The sequence below is a fragment of the Podarcis cretensis genome (assembly GCF_951804945.1).
Source record: "Podarcis cretensis genome assembly, chromosome: 12".
In the NCBI taxonomy this organism is placed as follows: Eukaryota; Metazoa; Chordata; class Lepidosauria; order Squamata; family Lacertidae; genus Podarcis; species Podarcis cretensis.
Genome location: NC_137181.1, coordinates 57,748,608 through 57,776,014, shown reverse-complemented (window position 1 = coordinate 57,776,014; position 27,407 = coordinate 57,748,608). Strand labels below are relative to the sequence as shown.

Here is a 27,407-nt window from a genome sequence, read left to right as displayed (position 1 = left end):
CTCATACTCTACTTCAGGGACTTGATAGCTTAAATGCAGCCATTTGGTATGTACCTATTTGCCACCTTGGAATGAACTGTGCTTTTAAAGCGTTTTCTGAAATGTAACAATTCTGCTAATTTTAGTTCCAAGAGAGGGAAACGATCAATTTAAATTTCATCCCATTGATGTTGTTTCCAAAATTGAACTTCTAATTTAGATGACTGAAGGATTCCTCTAAGCACTCTGGAGACAGGGATTACATGTAATTAGCACTAGTGTTAATTGTTTGACAAGCTCCATTAGATTGAAACACTACCCGTACTCTGATTCACCGCTGCTCTGTACAAAAGAGACTGTCAGTCTGATCCTCTGCATCATGCTGGTGTTCAGCTGTCCAAGTCTCTCCGAGTGTAACTGAAATTTGCTTTGCAAGCCCCACCTTGCAGTGGTCATTCTTGGACTAAGCAGCAAGCAGATCTAAGGGGAAGAGCCTTTTCTTAGTGAGGAAGCGTTAATAAAAGAGGTGACACCACAGTCAGCATACCTACGTCCCCCCTCTTTTTCCATCCCTGAAATGAGAAATACTTTCCCCATTAATACTGTCCCCTGAAACTTCCTCCTGATTATGACAGAGTAATTGTGGGGATGGGGGAGATCATCCTAGACCTAGTGCCCTCCGTCGTCTCAAGCTCATTCTGGAGCAAACCTAACTTTCTTCTATACACAATTTTAGAGACAATTAGCGCTAATAGTGACAAGCTTGTGTTGTTTTATCACATTGCAAAATCCATCTAATTGGCTTCTAAGGAAGACCAGAGTTCCCTGTAGATAGACAGACAGACAGATAGGAACTTTATTTGCATTAGCCAATAGCCGTAGCAATAAGATAAAATATACTGGGGATACAGCTAAATAGTTAGCTGTACAAAATACGTTTAGGTAAAGGTAAAGAGACCCCTGACCATTAGGTCCAGTTGTGACCGACTCTGGGGTTGCAGTGCTCATCGCACTTTACTGGCCAAGGGAGTCGGCGTACAGCTTCTGGGTCATGCGGCTAGCATGACTAAGCCACTTCTGGCGAACCAGAGCAGCGCACGGAAACGCCATTTACCTTCCCACTGGAGCGGTACCTGTTTATCTACATGCACTTTGACGTGCTTTCGAACTGCTAGGTTGGCAGGAGCAGGGACTGAGAAACGGGAGCTCACCCCGTCGCGGGGATTCGCACCGCCAATCTTCTGATCGGCAAGTCCTAGGCTCTGGTTTAACCCACAGTGCCACCCACGTCCCTAAAAGACATTTACATCAATACAAATGACAGAATTCATACATGATCCCTGTAGGCTGTGCAAGACTCTGTGGCGCAATGGGTCAGTGTATCTGGCTGTTAACCAGAAGGATGCTGGTTGGAGCCCATCCAGGGATGGCTGTGGGCTGGATTCATGCATTTCAGGGGGTTGGACTACAACTCCACAAGTCTGTGGTTTTATGATTCTAAGTCCTCTTGTGCAACGGAACTCGCTCTCTCTTCTCCCCACAGATGCCCCCCGTGGCCCCCTAAACCTCTTCTGGGAATTCCACTTAATCCTGCCCACTGGTGGTAAACCATTGCTTTATGAAGCCCCAAATTAAGATGCTCCAAGGATAACAGTAGGAGGAAAGTGTCCACACTTCCCGGTGCGTGCGATGAAAAGGGTGATAAAACATAGCATTGCCTGTGCTGCTGTCCGGATTTACTTGTTTCACATTATTGTGGCTATGTAATGATCTGCTATACATACGGCAGCGGACGGAACGCGCAGCTTAAGTGCAGCTGTATTGTAACAAAGCATTAGAGAGATTTACCAGCAGAAAACAGATAGGCGAATGAAGCGTATTGCCGAGGAAGTGATTTTGCAACAGCTGCTATTGAAATATAAGTACTGAGAATGCTGACTGCTGGGATGTGGATTTATGGGAAATAAAGCCCTAAAATACTTTCTCCAGCCAGGAAGAGGGGGAAGCAACCCTTTCTTGAAAACAGCTTTTCCTCCCTCCGTACTTAGCTTTCATTGAGTTTAAATTGCTCTCGGTATAGTGGTAATGACAATTCGATACTGTAGGTGAGTTGAAGATTAGCTAAATAAATTAACCAACTTCTACTTCTTGTTCTTGCTGTTAATTACCCACTCTTCACCCTAAGGTCTCAGGCTGGGTTACAACAATTAGAACAACCTGTTAAAAAGGGTTTAAAATAATTCACAACCACAGAAATAAGGGTTGCCCCCTCCCCTAAAAATATACATTTCAGGTGCAAAATGCCAGGGTAAAGAGATGTGTCTTCAGCATGAAAATGAAAATGATACCCAGCTCTGTCTCTCTGTTCTGTCTGAATCAAGAGTGGTAGCTGAGGTGTCAGAGCAGTGCTTGGAGGTGGTGATGAACTGGAAGTGGGCCAATAAACAGAAGCTCAATCCTACAGAGTCCCAGGTTCTCATGTCCAGGAGGTGGAGAGAGAGCCTGTTCTGTATGGTCTTGCCCTCCCCTGGAAGGAACAGGTTTGCAGTTTGGCGATTCTCCTGGATTCAGTGCTGCCATTGGAGGCTCAGGCGACGTCTGTGGAGATGAGTGCTTTTTCCAGCTACTGCTGATTCACCAGCTACAACCCCTTTCGGACAGAAACGACTTGGCCACTGTACTCCATGCTTCCAGACTGGAGTACTGCAGTGTGCCCTTAAAGATGACTTAGAAACTTCAAGTGGTCCAAAATGCAGCAGCCAGGTTACTAGCTGGCGTTCTGTTTGGATCTCATCTAACCCCTCTTTTAGAAAGCCGCGCTGGCTGCTGGTTTAATTCCAGGCCCAGTTCAAGGTGCTCGTGTTAAAGTGTTTAAAGCCCAGAATGACTCAGGCTCCAAATAGAAGACCATCTCCTTCCCTACAAACCCCATTGGGTGTTAAGAATGGCAGAGGAGGGCGGGTCCTCGTACTTCTTCCATCATGCTAAGATGTTTGAGAAGGTGGCCTGGGAAAAGGCATTCTCTGTGGCAGCCATTAAGTCAGGGGTCAGCAGGGTGTCGGTCCACTGTCCACTGTCCCTCAGACCTTGTGGGGGGCCGGACTATATTTTGAAAAAAATAATAATGAATGAATTCCTATGCCCCACAAATAACCCAGAGATGCATTTTAAATAAAAGGACACATTCTACTCATGTAAAAACACGCTGATTCCTGGACCATCAGTGGGCCGGATTTAGAAGGCGATTGGGCCAGATCCTGCCCCCAGGCCTTAGTTTGCCTACCCATGCCTTAAGTTGTGGAACACCATGGAGCTGCGTTTGGCATCTTCAGTAGTTGCTGTGTGACCAGTTGCTCTGTAGAGTCTCCCCTCCCATCCCAAAATTCTTGATTTACAGCATGCAGCCCATAGGCTTCAGGTATCCGTGATGCACTGATGCTGTTGCGTCAGTGGTGGGCAATCCTTGGCCTGTTGCCAGACCCCCAAGTCACACCATCTCTGTCCATTGGTTGTGCCAGCTGGGGCCGATCAAGAGCAGCATCTAGAGGGTCACAAGTTGACCTGAGATCCAGACATTCTGGCACAGAAGGGGGGCAGATTCTGCTGTGAAGCTACTTTCCCCTGCCAGTGCATTGTTGGTTGAAGAACCCATGGGCATATGATGCATCAGGAGCATACACTCTTAACTACTACATATGCATGTTAGTTGCTGAATGGAGAGGTCACTGCCATCTTTTCTTCCAAGAACCCACCAGCCAACCTCAATTTGGTAGCTTAATTTCAGTTTGTTAGGGGTAACAGTTTGTTTTGTCCCTTCCAATTCTTCAATTTTATGAATCTCTGAAATTGTTGCCTGATGTGCATGCTGATGGCAGCTGCCCTGAGATAAAACTAATTTCCTAATTAAAACAAATGTCTAAGTAAATTGTATACAAGCTCTTACAATGCAAATCAGTGTTTTAATTTCCACTGTCTTCGAAGAGAATCAAACTGTGTTAATACTACTACAGAGTAAGGAAAACTGTTCCTGTTGACATGTGTGCTTTAATAATGAAGAAAGTATAAACAAACAGAACTTTACAAATATTAATATTTGTGGTTTTGGATGACTACTTGCCCCTTTGGCAGAACTTTGAATTTAAATTAGTTTGAAGTAACTCAAGTACAAACATTGGATCTATTTTCATTTAGTATTTTATTTTGGATGTTTGTCATTATTATGTTATGCAAAATAGGGGCATTTGATATTCTGAAACTGGGTCCATGTCTGAAATTTGTTTTGAATTTCATAAGGCATTTGAATTTGTATAGGTTATGGTTTATAGAGTGAAAGGTAACTTTCAGACCTGCCCATCAGAATGTGTTAAAATTATTGAGAAGTCAAAATGATTAAAATCCTCTATTTATTCCACAATAAATATGTGGTTCTCTAGTAATTTTACCAGAAGTAAATAAGTGTCTCTGATGAGTGAGTTGACCAGACATTCCAGGAAGGATTAATATACCTATTTATTTTTATTTACTAAATTTGTGTACCGACTTTCATCCAGATATCTCATGGCAGCTCAGAACATAAAGATACAAAATAAAACACTCAAAATATGTTATAATATAGGTGAATCTAAAACTCTGAAACAAGTCCACTTTTTCCTCCACATTGCTTATTGGCTCCATTAGATGGAAGTGAAAAGCATAAGTGTATAGTGCCGACTACAAGTCTTTGTAGGTTGTTGACCTAAATAGCACTTTGCTTATTCCATTCCATTTTAAAATAAAATTGAAATTGGGCATAGTGTTGCTGAAAAGTTTAATAAATTCTTCATAATACTAGTCCTTGACTCTCTTAGAAAGGTTAAACGTATTGAGATAAAGACCTCTTTTTTAAGAAAACAAAAAAACTTCATTCTATTTCCATGCTACTGCACTAGAGAAGACCCTGGATACAGCTGTAGAAAGTTTGACGGAGGCAGTGCTACCCCCAGGGTAAAGGTAAAGGACCCCTGACCATTAGGTCCAGTCGTGGCCGACTCTGGGGTTGCGGTGCTCATCTTGCTTTACTGGCCGAGGGAGCCGCTGTTTGTCCACAGACAGCTTCTGGCCAGCATGACTAAGCTGCTTCTGGAGAACCAGAGCAGCGCATGGAAATGCCGTTTACTTTCCCGTCGGAGCGGTACCTATTTATCTACTTGCACTTTGACGTGCTTTCAAATTGCTAGGTTAGCAGGAGCAGGGACCGAGCAACAGGAGCTCACCCCGTCGCGGGGATTTGAACCGCTGACCTTCTGATCGGCAAGTCCTGGGCTCTGTGGTTTAACCCACAGCGCCACCTGCATCCCTAACCCCAGGGTAGCCAGTCCCAAAGTGGGACATGGGGGTTGGAACTGGGTTAGCTATGGACCTGACCTGACAGTAAGAGCTGTTTGACAGTGGAATTTGCTGCCAAGGAGTGTGGTGGAGTCTCCTTCTTTGGAGGTCTTTAAGCAGAGGCTTGACAACCATATGTCAGGAGTGCTCTGATGGTGTTTCCTGCTTGGCAGGGGGTTGGACTCGATGGCCCTTGTCTCTTCCAACTCTATGATTCTATGATTCTATGAATTCTAAGTAGGGCCAGCTCCAAGGGAGGGGGGCTGTTTTGGGTCCTTCTGCTGCATCAACATGTTGATGGCACAGCAAAAAAGACTGCCTTTCATTCAGGCCAGGCAAATCTGCAACCAGTTAGGGTTGCTCTTCCCAATCACAAGAGATAATTAATAATTTCTCAGCATATGGATTATCAGTGACTGATCTAAGACTACACACAGTCTCTCAAGCAAGTTTAAGACTGCTTATAGATAATATTTAAACACACACACACACATTGATAATAGACATCCCCATTAGAAGGATTTGAGATATTACAAAGAAAAATGGAAATGTTGTATACCTTGGCTTCCGCTACTATGGAAATACCACATCACGCGAAAGAAATCATCAGTTCTGCTGGTGCATAAATGATTTGCTTTCCTAATTCACTGCCCTATCCAGTCCACAATCCATTTAATCAAATGCATTGATTTAAGCTGAAATCCTATTATCAGAGGCCAGCTGTGGGGTCATTGGTTGTTGCCGGTGGGTTAGCGCTTGCACTATTGGAGTTATCCTCCCCACCCATGGGTGCCTGTGATAAGCTTCATGGGTTTAGGCATGACGCCACCAGTAGTTTGCTGTAGGCGGGGGAAAGTGTGTTTGGGGTTGTATCGGGATCGGATCCTTGGTCCCCCTCATTCCTCTGCCATTGCTCCCCAGAAGGACCCCTTAGATACCCTAGTCCCAGAGGAATGAGAAGGGAAAGTAAAATATATAATTGGCAACAAAAATGTTAGTAAGGAAAAGACGTCTCCTTCCCTCACTGGAGCAAAGCAGAAGGGCTTAGGAAGCTGAGGTCTATCTGCTGCAGAATTTATCCACCACTACCGTACATTTGCTGTGTTAGTTTCAGTGGAGTGAATTTAGCACTGCTGAAGTCAATGGGATTCAGCTAGTTTTAATTACTGGTGTCCTAAAACTGTGGTGTAATTTGGAATGTGAGCTTCTGTTTTCCGTGGCAGGTGGTTGTTGCCGTTTCCACCAAGTTCCCTCAGTTTTATTTGCAGTGACCAATTCTGAAGTTTGTTTCTGAACTGTTTCAGCTGAAATATATGTCCTTTGGTACCATCTTGTGGCTGTATATATAATAGGCATTTTATATTCATCTCGGCCCAAAATCCCTTTTAAGCAGTTGAGTAATAGCTGTTTTATATAAAATTTCTTTATGTCTCCCCCCGCAAAAGGGCCAACGTCCAGCGGAAGGGGGTTACACAAACAAGGTGTAATAGATATCCCAGGAATATTGCTTCTCCCTACTGTTTCCTTTCTTGTAGTCTGACAACCACTTTTTAAAGTTTTGAGGATAAAAAAGAAGTCTGTTTTTTTATAGAGCAGTGATCGCCATCCTTTACGAGTATGAGGACCCTTTTTTACCCCCCCCCCTTTTTGGCAAACTCCTACATGCTGACTGTTGTAGTTTTAGGCTCTGTTAATAGCTTTTTTTGTCTTCTCCCTCTGACTACTCATCTTTGTCCCACCACCACTGTCCAGGCTCTGAGTCTTCTTCTCTTGTGGTTTCTCCAGCTCTTTCCTCACCATTCCTCTGTTTCAAACCAGTTTGTGACAGTAAGTGTGCATTGCTAGACGAGGAGCGTGACTTTCAAAGCTCGGCAGACCCCAGCCAAGGACCTGCGCTCCACAGCTTGTAAACCGCTGCTGCAGAGAAAAGCCTTTTGTATGAAGCAGGGACTTGATATAAATAACCAATTGCTAGGGCGCCCAATTTGCACATTTCTCTCCCATTAAAAGGAAAGGGAAAGAAGACCGTGTGAGCTGGAAACCTGCACAATCAGGTATCAGTAGTGGAACGCAAGCATTATATGTGAGGCTTATAATGTGTTGAGGAGAGAGGGTGCATTTGTTGTCTACTCTGTGAAGAGGTGAGAATAACTAGAACTCTTTAGGTTGTATCCAATGGGGGCTTTAGACCAGCAGAAAGCACTTCTGCTGACGCACGGTGAGACACCTGATTTTTGGTGAGTTCCCACTGCCTTTTGCAGATGGTTGCCGATACCCAACAGCAAGCTGCTTCTGATGTACCTGTAAGTCAGGAGGGGCTAAGCTGTGGCCTTCCTTATGTTTCTGGACCTAGCTGCCATCCATCCCTGACCATTTGGCTGAGGCTGAAGCGTTGTGTTCCTCTTCCCCTTTCCTTCATGCTTGCAGGGAAGTTATTGGAAGCTTTCATTCAACCAACTGTGGTTTCTGGGTAAACAATGCTAAGTGTTAACACTGGTTTTTGAAACAAGTCAACTTCAAATCGTGATTAATAAATCCTGGATGGTTTGTTCTAACTACAGTTTCTAGTTCATTGTAACGGGAAACCATAGCTGCTTGAAAATTGAAGTGAATGGTTCCAATCTCCCCGTAGGCATAGTGAAGGACGATTGGGTACAAAACACTAAAGGAGGGCTCCACATTATATGAGAAGCATGCCTGTGTTTTTAAATCTGTTATGCTACCACTTACTGTACACTGGAAAACGTTTTGTTTGTTCTTCATACCAATTTTTGAGTTGGAACTAACTTGGTTGTAAATTAGAAGCTTTTCTTTTTTTTTTTGCTGTGTCCATTTTGTATTAAATCTCATATGAACGAATGAGTAAAATGACAAAAGTAAAAAAAGATTCCTTTTGTACCTGTCTTTTATCAAAAGCGCTGTAAATTCTTGTGATTCCTTTTTCCTAGTTGTTTTTATATGAAAAGTCATGGATGAACAGATGGAAACCTTCAGTTTTACATGAAGGAGAGGGAAATATCAGAAATGTTAAATGGAGAGGAAACCTGATTGCTTGGGCCAATAATATGGTAGGTATTTCAGAGTTAGCTGTTTCCAGTATGTGAATGGGTAAATTTCTAAATTGGCATTGCACTGGATGTCTTGAAATGTTTAATTTTTCTTGATGTACAGTGTTTCAAAATCTCTCTTATATTCCCATCTCTTTTCCAATGCCTAAGTGGCCACAAGTTAACATTTCATGCATTAAGATAACCATATGTTTAATTACATTAAAAACAGGAGTCAGAAAATAGCAACCTAAAATGTAGCAAGACACAAAGGTCACAAGGGAAGTGCCTACTTCAAATTGTTGCCCTCCATTATCTACCCTGAGCCCACAAGAATAGGTTTGGTCATAATCTTTAATCCGTATGTAAATAATGATCTTGACCGAGGACATTCAAGAGATTAAATCACAAAGAACAGCAGAATGAGCCCTGATTGAAGCCCTGTTCAGGCATTCAAAGAATACATGTGGGAACATAGAGGGAAAGCAGGGGTGTTCACACCAACACTTCCCCAATATCTCCATCCCTGCCATGTCTGCTCATGGCGTTCCCCCTTTGGCAAGGGGGTTCTTTGGGAGCCCAACTGAACACACTCGGAACCCACCCCACCATTACAAACCTAACAAAAGTAGTCATAAACAATAAATGCAACGCATCAAAAAGCACACAGCCATAACGGAACAATTTCCACACAAATCATTATACAGTGGTGCCTCGCAAGACGGAATTAATTCGTTCCGCAAGTTTTTTCTTCTTGCGAGTTTTTCGTCTTGCGAAGCACGGTTTCCCATAGGAATGCATTGAAAATCAATCAATGCGTTCCTATGGAGACCATCCGGGGACAGAGGGGAAGGCGCGCGCCTTCCCCTCTGTCCCCGGACCTGTTTAAAGCAAGGGGCGGCGGGGAGAAGATTGCTTCTCCCTGTTGCCTGCCCCGCAATCTCCGGGGACAGAGGGGAAGGCGCGCGAGGGGAAAGTTGCCTTCTACAACAGGCACACGTATGAGATGCAAACAACTAATTTGTCATAATTTGTAAAATAAAAATAAATAAAAATTGAAGGGGTGGCACATAAATAATCCTCTAAATTTTACAAAGAAGTGTTACAGCACATTTGGCTCTTGGACGAATATGTTTCTATGCATATGCAAGTCCTGATAGCACACTGCTCCTGCAGAGATTTAAGTTGTCACTGCCTGCCTGCCTTGCTCATTCATGTCCTTTCAAGCATAGTTTGCTGTGGCAGAGACAGACCAATGTGGGCAGTTTCCTTCACCTGGCTCTAGGTCTTTGTACACAGTTGCCAGGATCCTTTTCTGCGCCTGCCAGTAGGCCTGTGCTGCCACCTTAGCATAACCTGTAATATGATATTTCTGGACCATGGTTTGTGTATGTGGTGCCACACTGAATTCTCTTGCTGTGTGTTAAACTTGCAGGGTGTGAAGATACTCGACGTGATTGCTAAGCAAAGAATCACCAACGTGCCCCGAGACGATATAAACCTCCGTCCTGATATGTATCCCTGCAGCCTTTGCTGGAAAGATAATTTAACACTGATTATTGCCTGGGGAAATTCAGTAAAGGTACAATTACCTGTCTTTGTAATAAATGCTTGCTGCTATCACAGACAAACAGAGGATTATTTCTGAAAAGCGAAGGCAATAGGGGTGGGGGAGAAGAGAATTTGATTTGACTACTGTGTGGCGAACTCCTGCTGCCATAGAAATGTCATTGGGTTGACCTTCATAAGAAGGAATAATGACAAATGCCCAGTGGTCAGATGGATTTCTCTGAGCGTGTGCAGTAGGCAAGGCTGTGGGCTGATCCTCCTTTCTTTGTCTTCAAGAGATGCATTCAGAGAGCTGTTAAAAGAGAGTCCTGAAATTCATTCGCTCTGCTTAGTCCAGGCAGGAAGTACTTAACATGGGCATTTGGGCAACAGTTTGTCATTAGTGGGGAGTGAAACCTGAAACTGGGATGCTGAATGCATGATTTATCAGAGACGTCATAAAGCAGCAGTCAAAATTCAGCTGTTGCCCTCCAAAAGAAGCTTTCTGTAAAGAAGTGTCAGCTGTTATTTTCTTATCCATAAGACAGAGTGGAAAGCCAAAAGAAGATAATTAACTTTCTAGGACTGCTATCCTATACACACGTAGGTTGAAGTATGTAAGTCTAATTTAAGTCATTGGGACTTACATCTAATTAGACACGTGCACTGTAAGAAGCATACAAATTAAAGCTTAAAGTAGACATTTTCCAAGTTAGTAAAGAGTTTATTGATATAAATGGGGGCTGGCATTTTGTTATTCATAATGTTAATGTGCAATTAGCAGCATGGAAAGTTTTTTTTTTTGGGGGGGGGGGGTAATTAACCAAGTCTTGCGGCGTCTCAAAGGCTACCAAATTTTTGATGGCATCAGATTTCCTAGACCAGAATCTTCTCAGATGCATCTGATGAAGGGGAGCAGTTGGTTGGTAGCAATCAGAGTGATGTAAAAGTTTGATTTGCTACAGCAACTTAATGTAGCTGTTCATCTGGAATATGTGAAAGCACTAGTAAAATTACTGCTATGTTAGCAGTTCAAAGAAGCTCAAACTTTTCTCGAATTCCATTCTCTCCTGAGATGTTTTCTTGCTTTATTTGTAGCTCTTTCCTGCATCTGTTTATTAAAATACTACAGTGGTGCCCCGCAAGACGAATGCCTCGCAAGACGGAAAACCCGCTAGACGAAAGGGTTTTCCGTTTTGGAGGTGCTTCGCAAAACAAATTTCCTATGGGCTTGCTTTGCAAGACGAAAATGTCTTGCGAGTTCCTGCGGGGTTTTTTTCCTTTCCCCCCCTTTTTCTAAGCCGCTAAGCCGCTTATCAGCTGATCTGCTAAGCCGCTTATCAGCTGATCTGCTAAGCCGCTTATCAGCTGATCTGCTAAGCCGCTTATCAGCTGATCTGCTAAGCCGCTTATCAGCTGATCTGCTAAGCCGCTAAGCCGCTTATCAGCTGATCTGCTAAGCCGCTAAGCCGCTTAACAGCTGATCCGCTAAGCCGCTAAGCCGCTTATCAGCTGATCCGCTAAGCCGCTAATAGCGCTAAGCCGCTAAGCCGCTAATGGGCTTGCTTCGCAAGACGGAAAAACCGCAAGACGAAGAGACTCGCGGAACGGATTCTTTTCGTCTTGCAAGGCACCACTGTATTTTGTAATCATCACGGTTGCAAGTTCTTGGGAGGCTTTGCCTATACATAGTCTGAATTAATTGTCTGAATTAATTTTAAGATGTATTGTAATTAATTGATGTCTGTTTTATGCATATTGTGTTGTTTTTATGATGTTAGCTGCTCTGAGCCCAGCCTCAGCCGGGGAGGGTGGAATACAAATATTTATTATTATTATTATTATTATTATTATTATTATTATTATTATTATTATTTTTATTATTATTATTATTATTATTATTATTATTATTATTATTATTATTATAAATGAACTCTCTCTAATTCCTAAGGTAACTAATCACAAGTAACTAACATAATGATTTTATTTTACAGATATGCTCAGTGAAAGAGCGACATGCCAATGAAATGCGAGATCTGCCAAGTCGTTACGTGGAAATAGGTATGAGTATGACATGTTTGCCATTAATTTGCAGAAAAGCTTTTTGCAAATAGCTGCTTAAAAATAATGTCATATTTTTGTTTTGTTTTAAACGTGAGCCTCATTTGCAGAAGCATGCAGAAGCATGTGCATGCAACATTTCACTTGGAAATACTTTGTAGGGGAAGATTTAGGGCTGTGGTATTGCAAAGTATGGCAAATCGCTTTATTGAAAAAAATTAACACACACCCCCACTCAAAAAAAAAAAAAAAAATTAGAGTAGCCTGAGGACAAAAGGAATATGACACTTTGGAATCTGTTTGGTCTTCTTTTGTTTGCTTCCTAAACAATGCCCTTCATTTCCTTTTACTGCCATCAGTGTTTACCCACCTAAGGTGATTTTTTGCTTTCATAGGAATAGTTTTCTAGTCACTTCAGCCAGGAAACAATACAATATTAAGATCGTATGTAATCCGCTAATGTAGCTTTGTCATACTTACCTCCTTTTTGGTATATATGTCCTTGACTTTTGGGATTTATTTGTTCCTAAGGTGCCTGCTCTGGGTTGCAGGGGTGTGTTTTTTTTGTGTTTTGTGTTCATATGACCCGGAAAAACTGTCTGCGGACAAACTCTGGCTCCCTGGGCCAGTAAAACGAGATGAGCGCCGCAACCCCAGAGTCGTTTGCGACTGGACTTAACTGTCCGGGGTCCTTTACCTTTTTAAACAAAAAGTAATGTTCTCGAGTATCTTCTTGGTAAAGGTAAAGGGACCCCTGACCATTAGGTCCAGTTGTGACCGACTCTGGGGTTGCGGCGCTCATCTAGCTTTATTGGCCAAGGGAGCCAGTGTACAGCTTCCGGGTCATGTGGCCAGCATGACTAAGCCGCTTCTGGCAAACTAGAGCAGTGCATGGAAACACCATTTACCTTCCCACTGGAGTGATACCTATTTATCTACTTGCACTTTGACGTGCTTTCGAACTGCTAGGCTGGCAGGAACAGGGACCGAGCAACGGGAGCTCACTCCGTCGCGGGGATTCGAACCACTGACCTTCTGATCGGCAAGCCCTAGGCTCTGTGGGTTAACCCACAGTGCCACCCATGTCCCTCATCTTCTTGGTAGGAACCCTCTAATAGGCAAAGAACAAAACAAAACCCCAGTAATCCTTCATGTAGTTGGTGTGGCCTGTATGCCGCAGTGTCTGGAAGACTGGCTCTGGATGACCCTGTTTGTGCTTCTCTGACCGCATGTGTGGAAAGACATTGCTCTGCCTGACACATGGTCATCTGATTCCCACCACTGTTTCAACTGCTGTCAGGAAGTGGTTCCATACACGTGGTCTTCCTGATGAGTGAACAATTGCAGTTGACTCAAGCATATGAGTGGATAACGGAGGCCGTTTCAGCATATTCTTTAGATTTGCCAAGAGAACGAGGGCGGGGAGAGCGCCGAAGAAGAGCAGTGTTGTCATAAATCTGCCCAGACACATATTGTAAGGGTGGAGTATTTGTGGAGACAGCTTCTTTATCTTCCATGTTCCAGCACAGAGTCTTCCTTACATATTTGAGGATCAGTGCTTTATCTCACTTAGCTTCTAACAATCCGTTTGAGATTTCCCATTCTGGTTTCAGTTCACAGCACTTCAGCTCCGTTGAATGCTCTGAGCATCACTCCTTTAAACAGGGGCTGGATGAGGCTGGGGGGAAGGTTGTCATTTATCCACGTTGTAACAGAGACTACAATGCCTTTTTGATATCATTTAGGGGCATCTTGCTTAACATTCTCGTGTCGTACCAGAACATCTCCTCCTGATTCATAGTCGTCTAAGCTTTTACTTGAGGCAGTTCATGATATATGATAATCTTCTTCAATGATACCAGATACCCCCAGTGACCAGTTGCGATTTTGTTATTGTTGACAAAATGTGGCCTATCAAGTGCATTGCGGACTGGCTCATATACGGCATTTGCTTGCATGACTGGCCCTCCCAGAGGAGGAGTGTCTTTGGTGCGCACCCCTCCTCACTCCCATTTATTCAACTTGTTCATACCTTGTTTCGTATCACAACTGTAGCACTTCCTCTCCTCTCTTCTCCTCTCTGTAAGGATGCACATAAAGGTGCAAAATGTGTTTATGTCGGAACATGGGAAGCTGCCTTATAGTGAGTCAGTCCAACAATCCATCTAGCTCAGGATTACCGTATTTTTTGCTCCATAAGACACACCTAGTTTTTAGAGGAGGAAAGGGGGAAAGCCCTGTTTTTTGGGGGGATCAGCTCAAAGCTGGGCAGCTTCTTTTGCAAAGGGGGAAAGCCCTGTTTTTTTGAGGATCAGCTCACAGTTGTTGAGCTTACTTTGTAAAGGGGAAAAAGTCCTGTTTTTATGGGGTTCAACTCACAGTTCTGCAGCTTCTTTAGGAAAGGAAAGGGAGCCGTTTCTACAGTTTCCAGACAGATAATCTGATTAGCCAGTCACATGTCACTGGGGAAACAAACAGCCTCCGTCTGCAGAACATTGAACAATAGAGGTCTGGGCAAGAGGCCGGGGCCGGAAAGGGAGCCAGTGACCGACCACACATTCACTCCATAAGACGCACAGACTTTTTAGGAGGAAAAAAGTGTGTCTTATGGAGCAAAAAATACGGCAACTGGCAGAAGTCCTCCAGGGTTTCAGAAAAGGAGTTTTTCCCAGCCCTGCCGGAAGATTCCTGCAGCTGAATCCAGGACCTTCTGCATGCAAAAGCAGCTGCTCCGCTACAGAGCCATGTTCCTTCCCTAGTTTTGTAGAGAGGCTACAAAAGTTGACAAATGATTTGCTCCAGAGCAGCCCTGTAGTTCAAGGGGTTTGCTATTCTAGAGTAAGGACCATCTTACATATTTTCAGAACCGATGGGTTCATTTGCACCATTCACCTGGCCTCTTGGCATTGGGTATCTTGGCCACTTAATGATAGGCGGAGGGGGCACTGTGAGGGCCTTGCCCACCACCTTTGCCCTCTGTTTCTGGGAGCAACTGCAGTGTTGGGAAGCCAGGTAAGCAGAGCCACCTTACTCAACTCCACCAATTGCTCCCATTCATTTCTGCCCACTGTGTTTCCAAACACAGGGTAAGCATGTACCAGAATACTTTGATCGTTTAAATTGTTTGCTAGTGAAGAAGATCCTCAGAACACAGTTGTGATGTCTTCCAACCATGGCCAGGAGACGCAGACATGTGTGCAGTCAAACCACGTAGCGGGCCTGTGGTAGTTTGTTAGGCTATAGGCTCTATAAGACTAGAGTTGTGATTGCATTCACCATCTGCATGGGCTCTCTAGTATAGTCAGTAGCATTCAAGAAATTAGGCTCTTCCAGAGGTAGCTACCAGGGCAGAGTTGCCTCTTTTTCCCCTCTGTCTGGACAGACTGTTGGAAACCTGACTATCCCATCTTTACAGGGCAATGCTTTTGTTACAGTCTCTCTGTGTGACAGAGGGAGACTGATGTCCTAAGTCCTTCCTGCTCCATCCCACAGCATCTGACAGTAGCTAATAATTCCCACTTAAAGTTAACTGTTGCACTTGAATTGTGTGTCTGATGCAGCACAAGTCTTATGGTGATAACAGTATATTCTGGTTTGGCATTATATAAATGTATTTTACACTGGCTCGCCGCTTTGTTCCGCAGGGGGTGAGGGAGATAGAAACCCTGAACACTTGCCTTTTAAGTTTTGCTATCTCTAGAGCACAGTATTGGGAAGTACCGTTCCCTCACCTTCTCATTCTGTCGTGGTGCTGCAGTAGTTCTCATGGGACAAAAAGGAAAATATTTTCCTCCCTAAACTTTGTGAAGCATCTTTTGATTGGTGCTACAAGATAATGCTGGGTTTATGTCTCAAAAGATAAAACCTGATCAGGTTTGACACTGTTAAAAGGTGGCATTAGGTGCAAAACTTGCTTGCCTTGCCTTTCTACATTTAGGAAAAAATGTCATAATTTCCACCTTTTATCTCTCCTTTTTCATTTTTCAATTCATTGATTGCCTTCTTCTTGATGCCTCCTATAAAAACTCTAGCAAAAATGCATCTGCCTAGCCAAGATGTGTGCTAGATGAGTGGATTTTATAGGTTCCGTTGATTATCGCAAAGCTGTATTTTGGTTGGGAAATACAGATACAGGATTTAGAAAGAACACAACTGGTTTTTAAAACTGAGAATCTGTATGTTATTAATGGCAGTTGTGGATATGCCAGTCCAGCCTCTCTCTTGGAGTTTCATCCACAGTACACCTCTACCATGTCCTTTGTATTCATGCAAGTAGTATGTAAATTAGTCCGAACAATGGGATGTATGAGTGGATTGCTTCAGCTTCAACTCATGGTAGGTTTCCACAGTGGTCCCTCATTATTAATCATTGGACCAATCCAAAAAATGGATGCTTCCTTTGCTTTCCAGTGAACTGTATTTCCCTTACTGGGAAGACATTGGATTCCACTGTGCACACCCAGGATTTAAAAAGACTTGTGTGGTCCCAGTCATGACTCAAATGTGCACATCTTTTACCATCATAGAATCTGTAACAAACGAAATAACATGTAAAATGTTTAAAAGACAAATACTGATCTATTTCTCTGCGAATTTATTAGCATAACTGTTAGGATTACAAAATTCATTTGCCTGCTTCAGAGACTATGTATCTGAATGGTGCTTTATGATGATAATACAACTCTTAGTTAAGGTCAATATTAAAGCCAGTTTCCTTTTTTTGTTACTTAGTTTCCCAGTTCAACACTGAATTTTACATCAGTGGAATTGCACCTCTCTGTGACCAGCTTGTCATACTTTCATATGTAAAGGAGATTTCAGAGAAAACTGTAAGTATTTTTCTGCACGCAAACTTCCAAGTGGACACACAAAAAAGTTGTGAGCCAGGCGTACAGGTTTGTTAGGTGGCCAAAAGGTACTTAAGCACTCAGACAGCAGTGTTCCACACCTGTTTGTTAGTTGGCCCCAATGTGCCCAGTGGGACTCGCCCTTGAGGGAAGTTCACAGAAAATTCCAGACTTATACCTCTCACCACTAGGAAATATGGGCACCAAGGCTAATGGAAACGAGTCCAAAATACCATGACAGTACCATGATGGGGGGAAATGGGCTAGTAGTAACCAAAGGGATTAAAGTTGGGCTACAGACTGTTATAGCTACTTCATTTTCCAGACAAAATAAAAAAAATCCTTCCAGTAGCACCTTAGAGACCAACAAAGTTTGTTGTTGGCATGAGCTTTCGTGTGCATGCACACTTCTTCAGATACACTGAAACAGAAGTCACCAGACCTTTATATATAGTGAGAGGGTGGGGAGGGGTATTACTCAGAAGGGTGGTGGGAATGGGTGATTGGCTGATAGGTGTGGTAAACCTGTTGACGACTGTTAAGGACCGTAATTGGTCTTGCAGGAAAAAGCAAGGGGTGAGATGGCTAAAAATAGCTTTATCGTGTTTGATGCATTACTGTATTTTAATATTTGGTTGGAAGCCTCCCAGAGTAGCTGGGGAAGCCCAGCCAGATGGGCGGGGTATAAATAATAAATTATTATTATTATTATTATTATTATTATTATTATTATTATTATTATTAAATCCAATGTCTCTATTCAGATCAGGTCTCTCCATGGTTTTAAGTTTGGTAATAAGTTGCAATTCAGCAACTTCTCTTTCCTGTCCATTTCTGAAATTCTTTTGTAATAAGACAGCTACTTTGAGATCTTGTATAGAATGTCCATTTTCCAGGTTGGGCTGCAGTTTTAGCTTTTGCAGTACCATAAACTCTTCACACTTAAAGCGGCTAAAGTCATATTTTTTTTGGGGGGAGGGAGGTATTTTGCCCATCTCATAGCAAACAACGGCTAGAATGCTGAAGAGCCAGAAGTTGTTCATTCCTCTGTGTTTGTTTTAAATCTTTAATCTTTTGGCACGTGTATGAACAGGAATTAAAGCTAAATTGCAGAGTGCCGCCTTGACATTGCCTATGCTCTTAAATAAAGCCTGTAAAGATGATTGGCTGCAGGTCACTCGTGTCACTGTGAACGATGTGAGGAGAGCAGCTGTTTGGTACCGTTGCCTCCGTTATATGTGTCCGGCTAGACAAAGGATATATTGGATCACCAGCTCTTCTCGAGAGTGAATCTCCAGAGTCTTCACGACGCATTAGTTTAACCATACAAAATGAAAGAGAGGACGGGAAGGAAGAGGAGAAACCCTTGAAGTTACAGCATTAAGAGGGGCAGGTGCTCTTGATCATCCCTTTGATAGCAAGCTGGCATTAGACAGCCATTGCTATAGTAACCTTGAGCAATGGGGTGCACACTGTTGCTAGGCAATGAAATGCCGTTGGCTCATGGTAACACTCAAGTCTATTGAAATCAATAGGGTCAGCTTCTAGCCCTCTTGCAGGACAGCCAGATTATTATTATTTATTATTTTAAAGGAAAGGAACAAAGGTGCTTGTGCAGCTTCTCCCGAGAGAGCTAATACTGTAGTTCCTCTCTATGAGTGAGTCAAAGAAAACTGAGCGACCTTATGAAGGAGGAGGTGATGCTGGGAAATGAGGGGCTGGTAGGAGGCAATTAGTAATACTAATGAGTCAGGATAAAGAAATCTGGCCATTCAAAGTTTACCCCTGCTTTGTCAAAAAGCTGACAGGGTAGAGGTTCATTTTTCAAAGCGCTGATATGCCCTAGATAGCAACTTAGGAGATCTCTATGAGCTTGTAACGGCAGGTGTTTGGCAACAACATGGGAAGAATGAAACCGTGTTGGGGATTATTTGAGAATTCACAAGGGAAAATTGTCATGAACACATACCACCTATCACCTGCTTGCTGCTCCTTCACGGATGTTAGATTTTTTAAAAAAACTTTTTAACCTTGAACATGCACACCTGAAACTTTTTATGTATAAACTGAAAAAACCAGTACCACAGTATTTCAACCAAAGGAGATATATTGGCTAGCAAGCCAGTGTTGCTCATCACATTTGCGCAAGATGGGAAAACGCAATATTTATGTAATGTGTGAAGCAGCTGCTATTTGTGGTGTTTAAAGAGACAGATTCTGGGAATTCTCAATCTTCCCTTAAGGGAAATGGCTTATATAAAGATCTTCATGATTTAGTGCAGTTTTTTGAAAATTTCAAGTTTAATAGGCATTCTGCTCACATTCCAATGATATTATGAATCCAACTGCAGAATGGAGACATTTGTGATCATTTGTAGCCAACATTGCACTTTGTATATTGTAGACTTATATGTAAAGAAATCCTACCAATTAAAGTTTGGTTTTCCATTCTGCCTGATTTAAGCTTTTTTAGGTAAGCCAGCAGCTCGCATATATCATCAGAATCTTGCCCAATAAATTTGTTCTGGTTACAATAATGTATTTTAACAACAAATACATAATTGTAACCAGATTCTGCCATGTATTACAATATAGGCAGTCAAAGGAGTAAAAATTCACTCATTCCATCACAAGGATGAGAAGATTTTGTTGTTTGAATGTATGTGCAGGTAGCGGTATTGATGTTGTTACAAAAAGGACTTTCTTGAGATTTATAAAGTTCAGAGGATCGTTACAGAGTCCATTTCCTTATAATCAGAGAGTGCTAGAGACATGCTTTTGAACAACCAGATGTGCAAATATGCGAGCAGAACATTTGGGGAGCAGGCAGACTCTTGTAAGCAGAGAGAGCACAACAGCTAATCCTGGGTCACATTGCCATAGAATGGCATTTATGAGCCCCAGTAGCTCTGCTATGGCTGTTTCCAGTTTATTTAGTTCCAGCTCAGTCTGACAATCTCTCTACCCAACTAGCACCAAATTGTTCCTCTGTCTTTTCTGCTAGCTGAAAGTTGTGATGTCACAAAGGCTTGAGATGGGTTTCCAGTTACTAAGGGCCATTATTTTCTCTTGTTTTTCACCAGATGCCAGGTTATTCAAAACTATATAGCTGTAGGTCCGCTGACAGTATTCAAGACAGCCAACCTTGTTGCAACACAAGTGATATTTCTGTGACTATATTAAGTGTTGGCAATAGGGAATCCAAATAAGCTGTTGGAAACGCTCGGGACTTCTCATCTGACTCCTAGCATAATCATAGAATCATAGTTGGAAGAGACCACAAGGGCCATCGAGTCCAACCCCCTGCCAAGCAGGAAACACCATCAGAGCACTCCTGACATATGGTTGTCAAGCCTCTGCTTAAAGACCTCCAAAGAAGGAGACTCCACCACACTCCTTGGCAGCAAATTCCACTGTCAAACAGCTCTTCCTGTCAGGAAGTTCTTCCTAATGTTTAGGTGGAATCTTTTTTCTTGTAGTTTGGAGCCATTGCTCCGTGTCCGCTTCTCTGGAGCAGCAGAAAACAACCTTTCTCCCTCCTCTATGTGACATCCTTTTATATATTTGAACATGGCTATCATATCACCCCTTAACCTCCTCTTCTCCAGGCTAAACATGCCCAGCTCCCTTAGCCGTTCCTCATAAGGCATTTGACCATTTTGGTTGCCCTCCTCTGGACACGTTCCAGTTTGTCAGTGTCCTTCTTGAACTGTGGTGCCCAGAACTGGACACAGTACTCCAGGTGAGGTCTGACCAGAGCAGAATACAGTGGCACTATTACTTCCCTTGATCTAGATGCTATACTCCTATTAATGCAGCCCAGAATTGCATTGGGTTTTTTAGCTGCCACGTCACACTGTTGGCTCACGTAAAGTTTGTGGTCAACCAAGACTCCTAGATCCTTTTCACATGTACTGCTCTCAAGCCAGGTGTCACCCATCTTGTATTTGTGCCTCTCATTTTTATTTTTTTTGCCCAGTGCAATACTTTACATTTCTCCCTGTTAAAATTCATCTTGTTTGTTTTGGCCCAGTTCTCTAATCTGTCAAGGTTTTTTTGAAGTGTGATCCTGTCCTCTGGGGTGTTAGCCACCCCTCCCAGTTTGGTGTCATCTGCAAATTCGATCAGGATGCCCTTGAGTCCATCATCCAAGTCGTTGATAAAGATGTTGAATAAGACCGGGCCCAAGACAGAACCCTGTGGCACCCCACTAGTCACTCTTCTCCAGGATGAAGAGGAACCATTGATGAGCACCCTTTGGGTTCGGTCAGTCAGCCAGTTACAAATCCACTGAGTGGTAGCATAGTCAAGACCGCATTTTACCAGCTTCTTTACAAGAATATCATGGGGCACCTTGTCAAATGCCTTGCTGAAATCAAGGTAGGCTACATCCACTGCGTTCCCTTCATCTACCAGGGTTGTAATTCTGTCAAAAAACGAGATCAGGTTTCATCCCAATGAATTGCTCCCCCTGCGCCATTACTGCACACATCAGGCAAAAAGCTTTTTAGGGAGCAGTGCAAGACATCTTCTTGAGACCCTGGGGAAATGCTGCCAGTCAAAGTGAAGGCAGCACTTGGCTAAATGGGAGCTGACACAGTAGAAGGCCGTTCTAATTGGGGGGTTTCCATTGGCTGCTTATGCAGAAAAGAACTTGGTTGCAAAAGGATACAATTCAGATGATCTTTTCAGGTATATTAGAAAACATCAACAGGTTGTGCGCTTCAGTGCTGTGTGTGGTTTTCTTTCCCCCAGGAAAAGGAGTGTTGTTCCAGACCTAGGCTGGATATAATCCAGCCATTTCCTGAATCTTGTGAAGAAATCTCCTCCGATGCTCTAACTGTGAGGCGCTTTCAAGAAAATGAATGCCGTGATTATTGTTTAGGTGAGAAATTTGCAGTAGTCTGGCCATTATTTTATATGTTATTTTGATTATCAATTTGCGTTCAGCTCCAGGATTCCTTTATAGTTAAGCCATTGTTCTGCAAAGCACAAGGAGCTAAGAGTGGAATTAGAGCATTGCTCCGGTTGTCAGGATTAGCACGTCTAAATGTTACAGTGTTTATCGTGGGTGATTTCAGCAAGAGCCTTGGAATTGGTCGCATGGCAGTACTCTGAAACTGATCCGATGTATTCTTAGTTCTTCTAATGGACCAGTATATTTGTTCCTGATCTCTTAACCAGTCCCTTAAGAGAGACCAGCGAGTGTTTGCAGAGGTCCATTGTCAATGAGTGCTTTCTGTTTGTTTCATTTAGGGTTGTTGCTGGGTTTATTTTGGGTAATGCACATGGGTGAATTTAAGAAATACTGAGATGCAACATTAATTTACTCAAGCAAAAGGCATCCAGAACACCTGCTTTCAAAGAGGTCAAAGCTTTTACTAAGTGGTGAAATGGGTAAAATTGTTCCTGTGTCTCTTGCAGAATATTCAGAGGGTGAATCACTGTTTTATATCATCAGTCCAAGAGATGTTGTTGTGGCCAAAGAACGTGACCAGGATGACCATATTGAATGGCTCTTGGAAAAGAAGAAATATGAAGTAACGTTTGCACTTTTCTCTTTAAATTCTTGTCAGCGTAAATGAGTAGGCCTTGCTGAATGTCTTGTTTTCTGACTTCTTAAATATACTTCAAGTTTTTTACAGGATTTATTCCTGTGTTAATTAGAAAAACCCAACAGGTTTAGGTGACAGGATGGTGCCTTATCCATCCACAGCTCATTGCTGTGCATTTGCCATAGTGTCGTAGGCTAGGAGTTTGTCCCATTGAATTCAGTAGGACGTATTTATAAGCAGACATGTATATGATTGCACCACAAGCAACATATGTGAGAACAGCATCTGTTTATTCCTGAATTGTACTATTTGTGTCCTCTTTATTTTTTTCTGCCCTTTAAAGTGGTCTCCCCCTCCCTCTGTGGTGTTTCACAACAATTAGAATTAGCAGCATTTCCTTAAAAATATATAGGTTGATTGCCTTAAAAGAACGAAACTGTCCACCAGATGTATGACTGGAGAATTTCTCTCTCTCTCTCTCTCTGTGTGTGTGTGTGTGTGTGAGAGAGAGAGAGAGAGAGAGAAAGAGAGAGAGAGAGAGAGACTAAAATCACAGTGGAGTTATTTGGGAATTACTTTTACTTGCTTATCAGAACAGACCAATAGTCTGTTGTCCTAGAGAAATCCTCTATATACATGAGACTGACCCCATTAAACCCAGTGGGACTTACTTCTCAATAGACCTGCATTGGATTAGGAGTTCTAACTTGAGAAAATTTGGTGGAAGTTGAGGCAGGGTGATCTCTGTTCCAGTTTAGTTCATCCAGAACACTTTTGCTTCTGGCTCCACCCATCAGGCCCCAACAGGAAAAAAGATTGCATACCTTGGTCTAAGGCTTAACAGTTGTCCGAAAGTGCTGATGCAGTGGTTGCAAGCAGTCAAAATGAAGTATGAAAAATAAAGTTAATTTCCTGATTTTGCATAGTTTATTTCAGTTTCTAATCCTCTTAAGTTTATTTGACTGCATAATACAGCACTTTTAGCTCAGGATTCCAGCTTGTGCATTAGGTGTTGTTGGGGCTCATCAAGCTATCTGTTAGGCTTTACATTTATCAAAGAAAAGGAACCTGAAAAATATGTGTGATAAATACTTTATGCAACATTTAAGTACAGTGGTGCCTCGCAAGACGAAAAGAATCCGTTCCGCGATTCTCTTCGTCTAGCGGTTTTTTCGTCTTGCAAAGCAAGCCCATTGACGGCTTAGCGGATTAGCGCTATTAGCGGCTTAGCGGCATTTAGCGGATAAGCAGATAAGCGGCTTAGCGGATTAGGAAAAGGGGGGGAGGGGAAAAAAGTCGGAAAAACTCGCAATACATTTTCGTCTTGCGAAGCAAGCCCATAGGAAATTTGTTTTGCGAAGCACCTCCAAAACGGAAAACCCTTTCGTCTAGCGGGTTTTTCGTCTTGCGAGGCATTCGTCTTGCGGGGCACCACTGTATTCAGTTGCCTTTAAGACTGGGTTCCCCAGGAAAATGTGGTAGTTTGTAACACAGGTTTTTGTTATGAAGTCTGTGAACTCTCTTATGCTGTGAATAACTACAGTACAAGTAAATAAAGGGATCAAGCACATGCTTCTGTTCCCGGTTTCTTATAGTCTCATTTGCGTTTCACTCTGAAAACGTTCAAGTGGGTTAATTCGTCCCAAGGCGTATATGCAAGTTGGTCCACGTTGAACGTCATTATGCATGAAGCACTGTTTCATTGGATTGGAAAGGCTTTCAGGCATATTCCACAGAAAGCCCTTTGTTTAATAGTCAGGGAATAGCTTGTGTTGTAACCCACATTAAGCTTTCACTTTTCATTTTGGGTAGCAAGAAGGTAGCTCTATTTCTGCACACACGAGATGCCAGCTCGGTGGATAAGCCACAAATTAAACTTAATGAAAAATCATTCTCTTACCAGTGGTGGATTTATTCTTTGTCTTTTAGTTGAGCTCTCAGAAAACAAATCAAGGTACTTTTTTTGACAGGTGTCTTTACAGCAGAGGCTTTTTTGCTGGAAAATGAACTCCTGTGATTGTACCTCATATGGTGCCATCCTCCCGAAATTTGATCTTGATGCACTAATGTGGAGTGAACCCAGATGGAACCCAAGATTTCCCCCCCTTTCTTTTTAACAATTGCTTTTGTTTGAGTATGAATTCAAAGCTGTTCATTCGACCATGACATTAAGCGTTCTAGTGCTTTCAAACACAAGGCACAAGAAACAAAGCCACACTTTTCCAGATTTCTCTACAGAAGTTTTGAATACTTGACTCGGGTGTCATCTCTGCTTGTGTTTATATAGGAGGCTTTGATGGCAGCTGAGATCAGTCAGAAGACCATGAAAAAACACAAGATTCAGGTAAGTCTGCAAACTGCATTTGAATTCTTTTAAGAAAAAGAAGGAACACAAAAGGCTCCTGACCTTTCAGAAATAAATTAATAGTTTCTCTCTGCGCTAAGCGAGGCCTAAGGTTGCATGTATGGGTGTTTTGTGTCTAGTCTCCCCCTCCCCATTCCATTTGTAACATCTAGTAGCACTTAACTTGCCCCCTGATGTCAAAGTGCCCCACGTTTCTCTTCCCTCTGGGATGTGGGGCTGTGGTAGAGAAATACCAGTATCAAGATGCAGATAAATTGCATATATCACGGTGGGAGAGGGTGAATCTAGACACATTATTGCTGTTCGTCATAACACCTGGTTTGGCCCAGGAACAGATCATAGTCACTGCCCAATCAACCTATTTATCTTAGTGACACACTCAGCCAGTTTAATTTGCCACTCTAAACCTAAGGGCATCCCAAGTGGAGTTTGAGCCAAGGCTTGTAAGTTTTTAGCTATGGAGTGTATGACTCAGTCCCAGGGTCACAAAGAAGAACATGCTTTTAAGCCTATGCAAATGAAACAGAAACGAAAACTTCGCCACTTGGCCAATATGGTCTGTTCTGCGTGTGAAATTACTGTATTTTTTGCTCTATAAGACGCACTTTTCCCCTCCTAAAAAGTAAGGGGGAATGTGTGTGCGTTTTATGGAGCGAATGCAGGTGGGAGGCTCTGCTCAGTGCTCCCTTTAAAGAGCCGCATGGAGCGTGTGTGCAGCTCTTGGGGGCTTTTCCCTGAGGAGGGAGCGTGGCTCTTGGGGGAGCCGTAGCCGCTCGCAGCCTCTCCCGGGCAGGGGATGAAGGCTCCCCTTGCCCAGGAGAGGCTGTGCGTGGCTAAGCAAGAAGCCAGGACAGCCAGCGGGATCGCTGGGATTCAGATTCCTCCCCCCCCCCCCCGTTTTCCTCTTCCAAAAAACTAGGTGCGTCTTATGGTCTGGTGCGTCTTACAGCGCGAAAAATACGGTAGTTTCTAGGTCAGGATTTTGCTTTGAGCCTCGTAACTCTTTTACCTTTCCTCTGGGATTGAGAGAGAGAATGAGAGAGAGTTTTGGCTGCTGTTCGCCACCTTTTGCCCGCCTCAACTTCATGATCAGAGCTCTGGGCATTCAGGGTCCCATGCATTCCATATTCACAAGGCTACCGTAATTTCTGTGCTTATATTTGTATTTGATGTTTTTCTCCATTATAAGTTAAAGTTAAATGTTTCTCAGACTTTCAGTGAAGCAAGTACTGGAGCAGAGATACTGTTGTTGTTCTTAAAAAAGAAACCCAGTTTACACTACTTTTAACTACCTGGATGTTTGTTCTTGCCACCCACCCTTTTCCTGTGTAAATGTATCATGCTGCAGAAATGTGAAGTACTGTAGTGTGTTAAGAGCAAAAACTTTTTTCTAAGCATGCTAGAAAGTTGCAAACCAGTAAAATGGAAAACGATATTGTAAACCGCCCTGTGATCCTTGGATGAAGAGCGGTATAGAAATTTAATAAATAGTAATGATTATCCAGAGGAGGAATAGTGGCATTTAGTCCAATATGATCAGATGTTGGACAGGGAATGCTCTCCAGATGTTGTGGTTTCCTCCAGACATTACTAGATTACATCGGCTTCTCCTGATTTAAGACGGTTCAGAAAGCAGAATGGAATGTTATCTTAGTAAGGAACTCAGCAAGGAACTTGTGGCCCTGCAGATGTCGTTGCGCCAACTTCCCTCATCCCTGATCATGGAGACTGGGGATCATGGCATGTGGAGCCCAATCACACACCTGGGGGACCACAGTTTCCACATCCCTGTTATATAAGCATTCATGAACAATAACACTTCATGGTTTAGACCAGCCTTTCTCAACCTTGAGTCTCCACCATCCCTGACCACTGGTCCTGCTACCTAGGAATGATGGGAGTTGTAGTCCAGCAACTTTGTGAAAGGCTGGTGTGGACTGATCCTCTCTATTAATGCCCTACACCTCTGCAAGTCTTTCTTTCTTTCTTTCTTTCTTTCTTTCTTTCTTTCTTTCTTCTGAGTCACTTTCCCAACATAGGAGAATTATTACCCAAGAGCTGGGAGGGACAGGAAGATAATAGAAACAAGACCAAGAAGAATATCATCTGATTTGTGCCTATATTTAAAACCTGTAAATTTAAAATTCTTTTAAATGCTCTTTATAGTAAGCCCTTTGATCATTCACAAACAAGCATATTTGTTACCAAGGAATTAGAAACCCTGAAAAAATACATCCTGGTATTTGATCTAACAAGTCACTTGAATACAAATGCCAGACACTTGGCTGTGGAAGGATATGTGCAATTCTTAGATGTACTTTTAACTAATTGTATTTTATTTTCACCCCAGGATATAGGTTTAGCCTACATAAACCATCTGATGGAAATTGGAGAGTATGACCTGGCAGCACGGTAATATGTTTAGCTTGAATGGATTGGGGTACAATTGTGTGCACCTCTGTGATTGTGTACACTGTTTGTGTGTGCAAGCTGTACACATGGCTGGTAATATTATCTGGGTTATTCTGAAACGTTACATGTTTGCTTACCCAGATGAATGCTAGCATGCTTTTGATGTAGGTGACAATGACTGAGGTTTAATGCACATAATCTCCTACTTAGGGGGGCTCCCAATTTTGTT

At 42.8% G+C, this 27,407-nt stretch overlaps 1 protein-coding gene across 2 annotated transcripts in view; it reads left to right on the top strand.

The window, feature by feature from the left end:
• The window catches only part of VPS41 (VPS41 subunit of HOPS complex), a 121,513-nt gene that overhangs the window by 55,744 nt on the left and 38,362 nt on the right, over positions 1–27,407 (top strand). For both annotated transcript variants that reach the window (XM_079947532.1, XM_079947533.1), the window contains exons 8-15: positions 8,292–8,411; positions 9,826–9,972; positions 11,933–11,999; positions 16,731–16,828; positions 21,602–21,731; positions 22,271–22,386; positions 24,689–24,745; positions 27,117–27,178. In XM_079947532.1, coding sequence (XP_079803658.1) covers positions 8,292–8,411; positions 9,826–9,972; positions 11,933–11,999; positions 16,731–16,828; positions 21,602–21,731; positions 22,271–22,386; positions 24,689–24,745; positions 27,117–27,178 — 797 coding nt within the window. The remainder of the gene's footprint in view (positions 1–8,291; positions 8,412–9,825; positions 9,973–11,932; positions 12,000–16,730; positions 16,829–21,601; positions 21,732–22,270; positions 22,387–24,688; positions 24,746–27,116; positions 27,179–27,407) is intronic.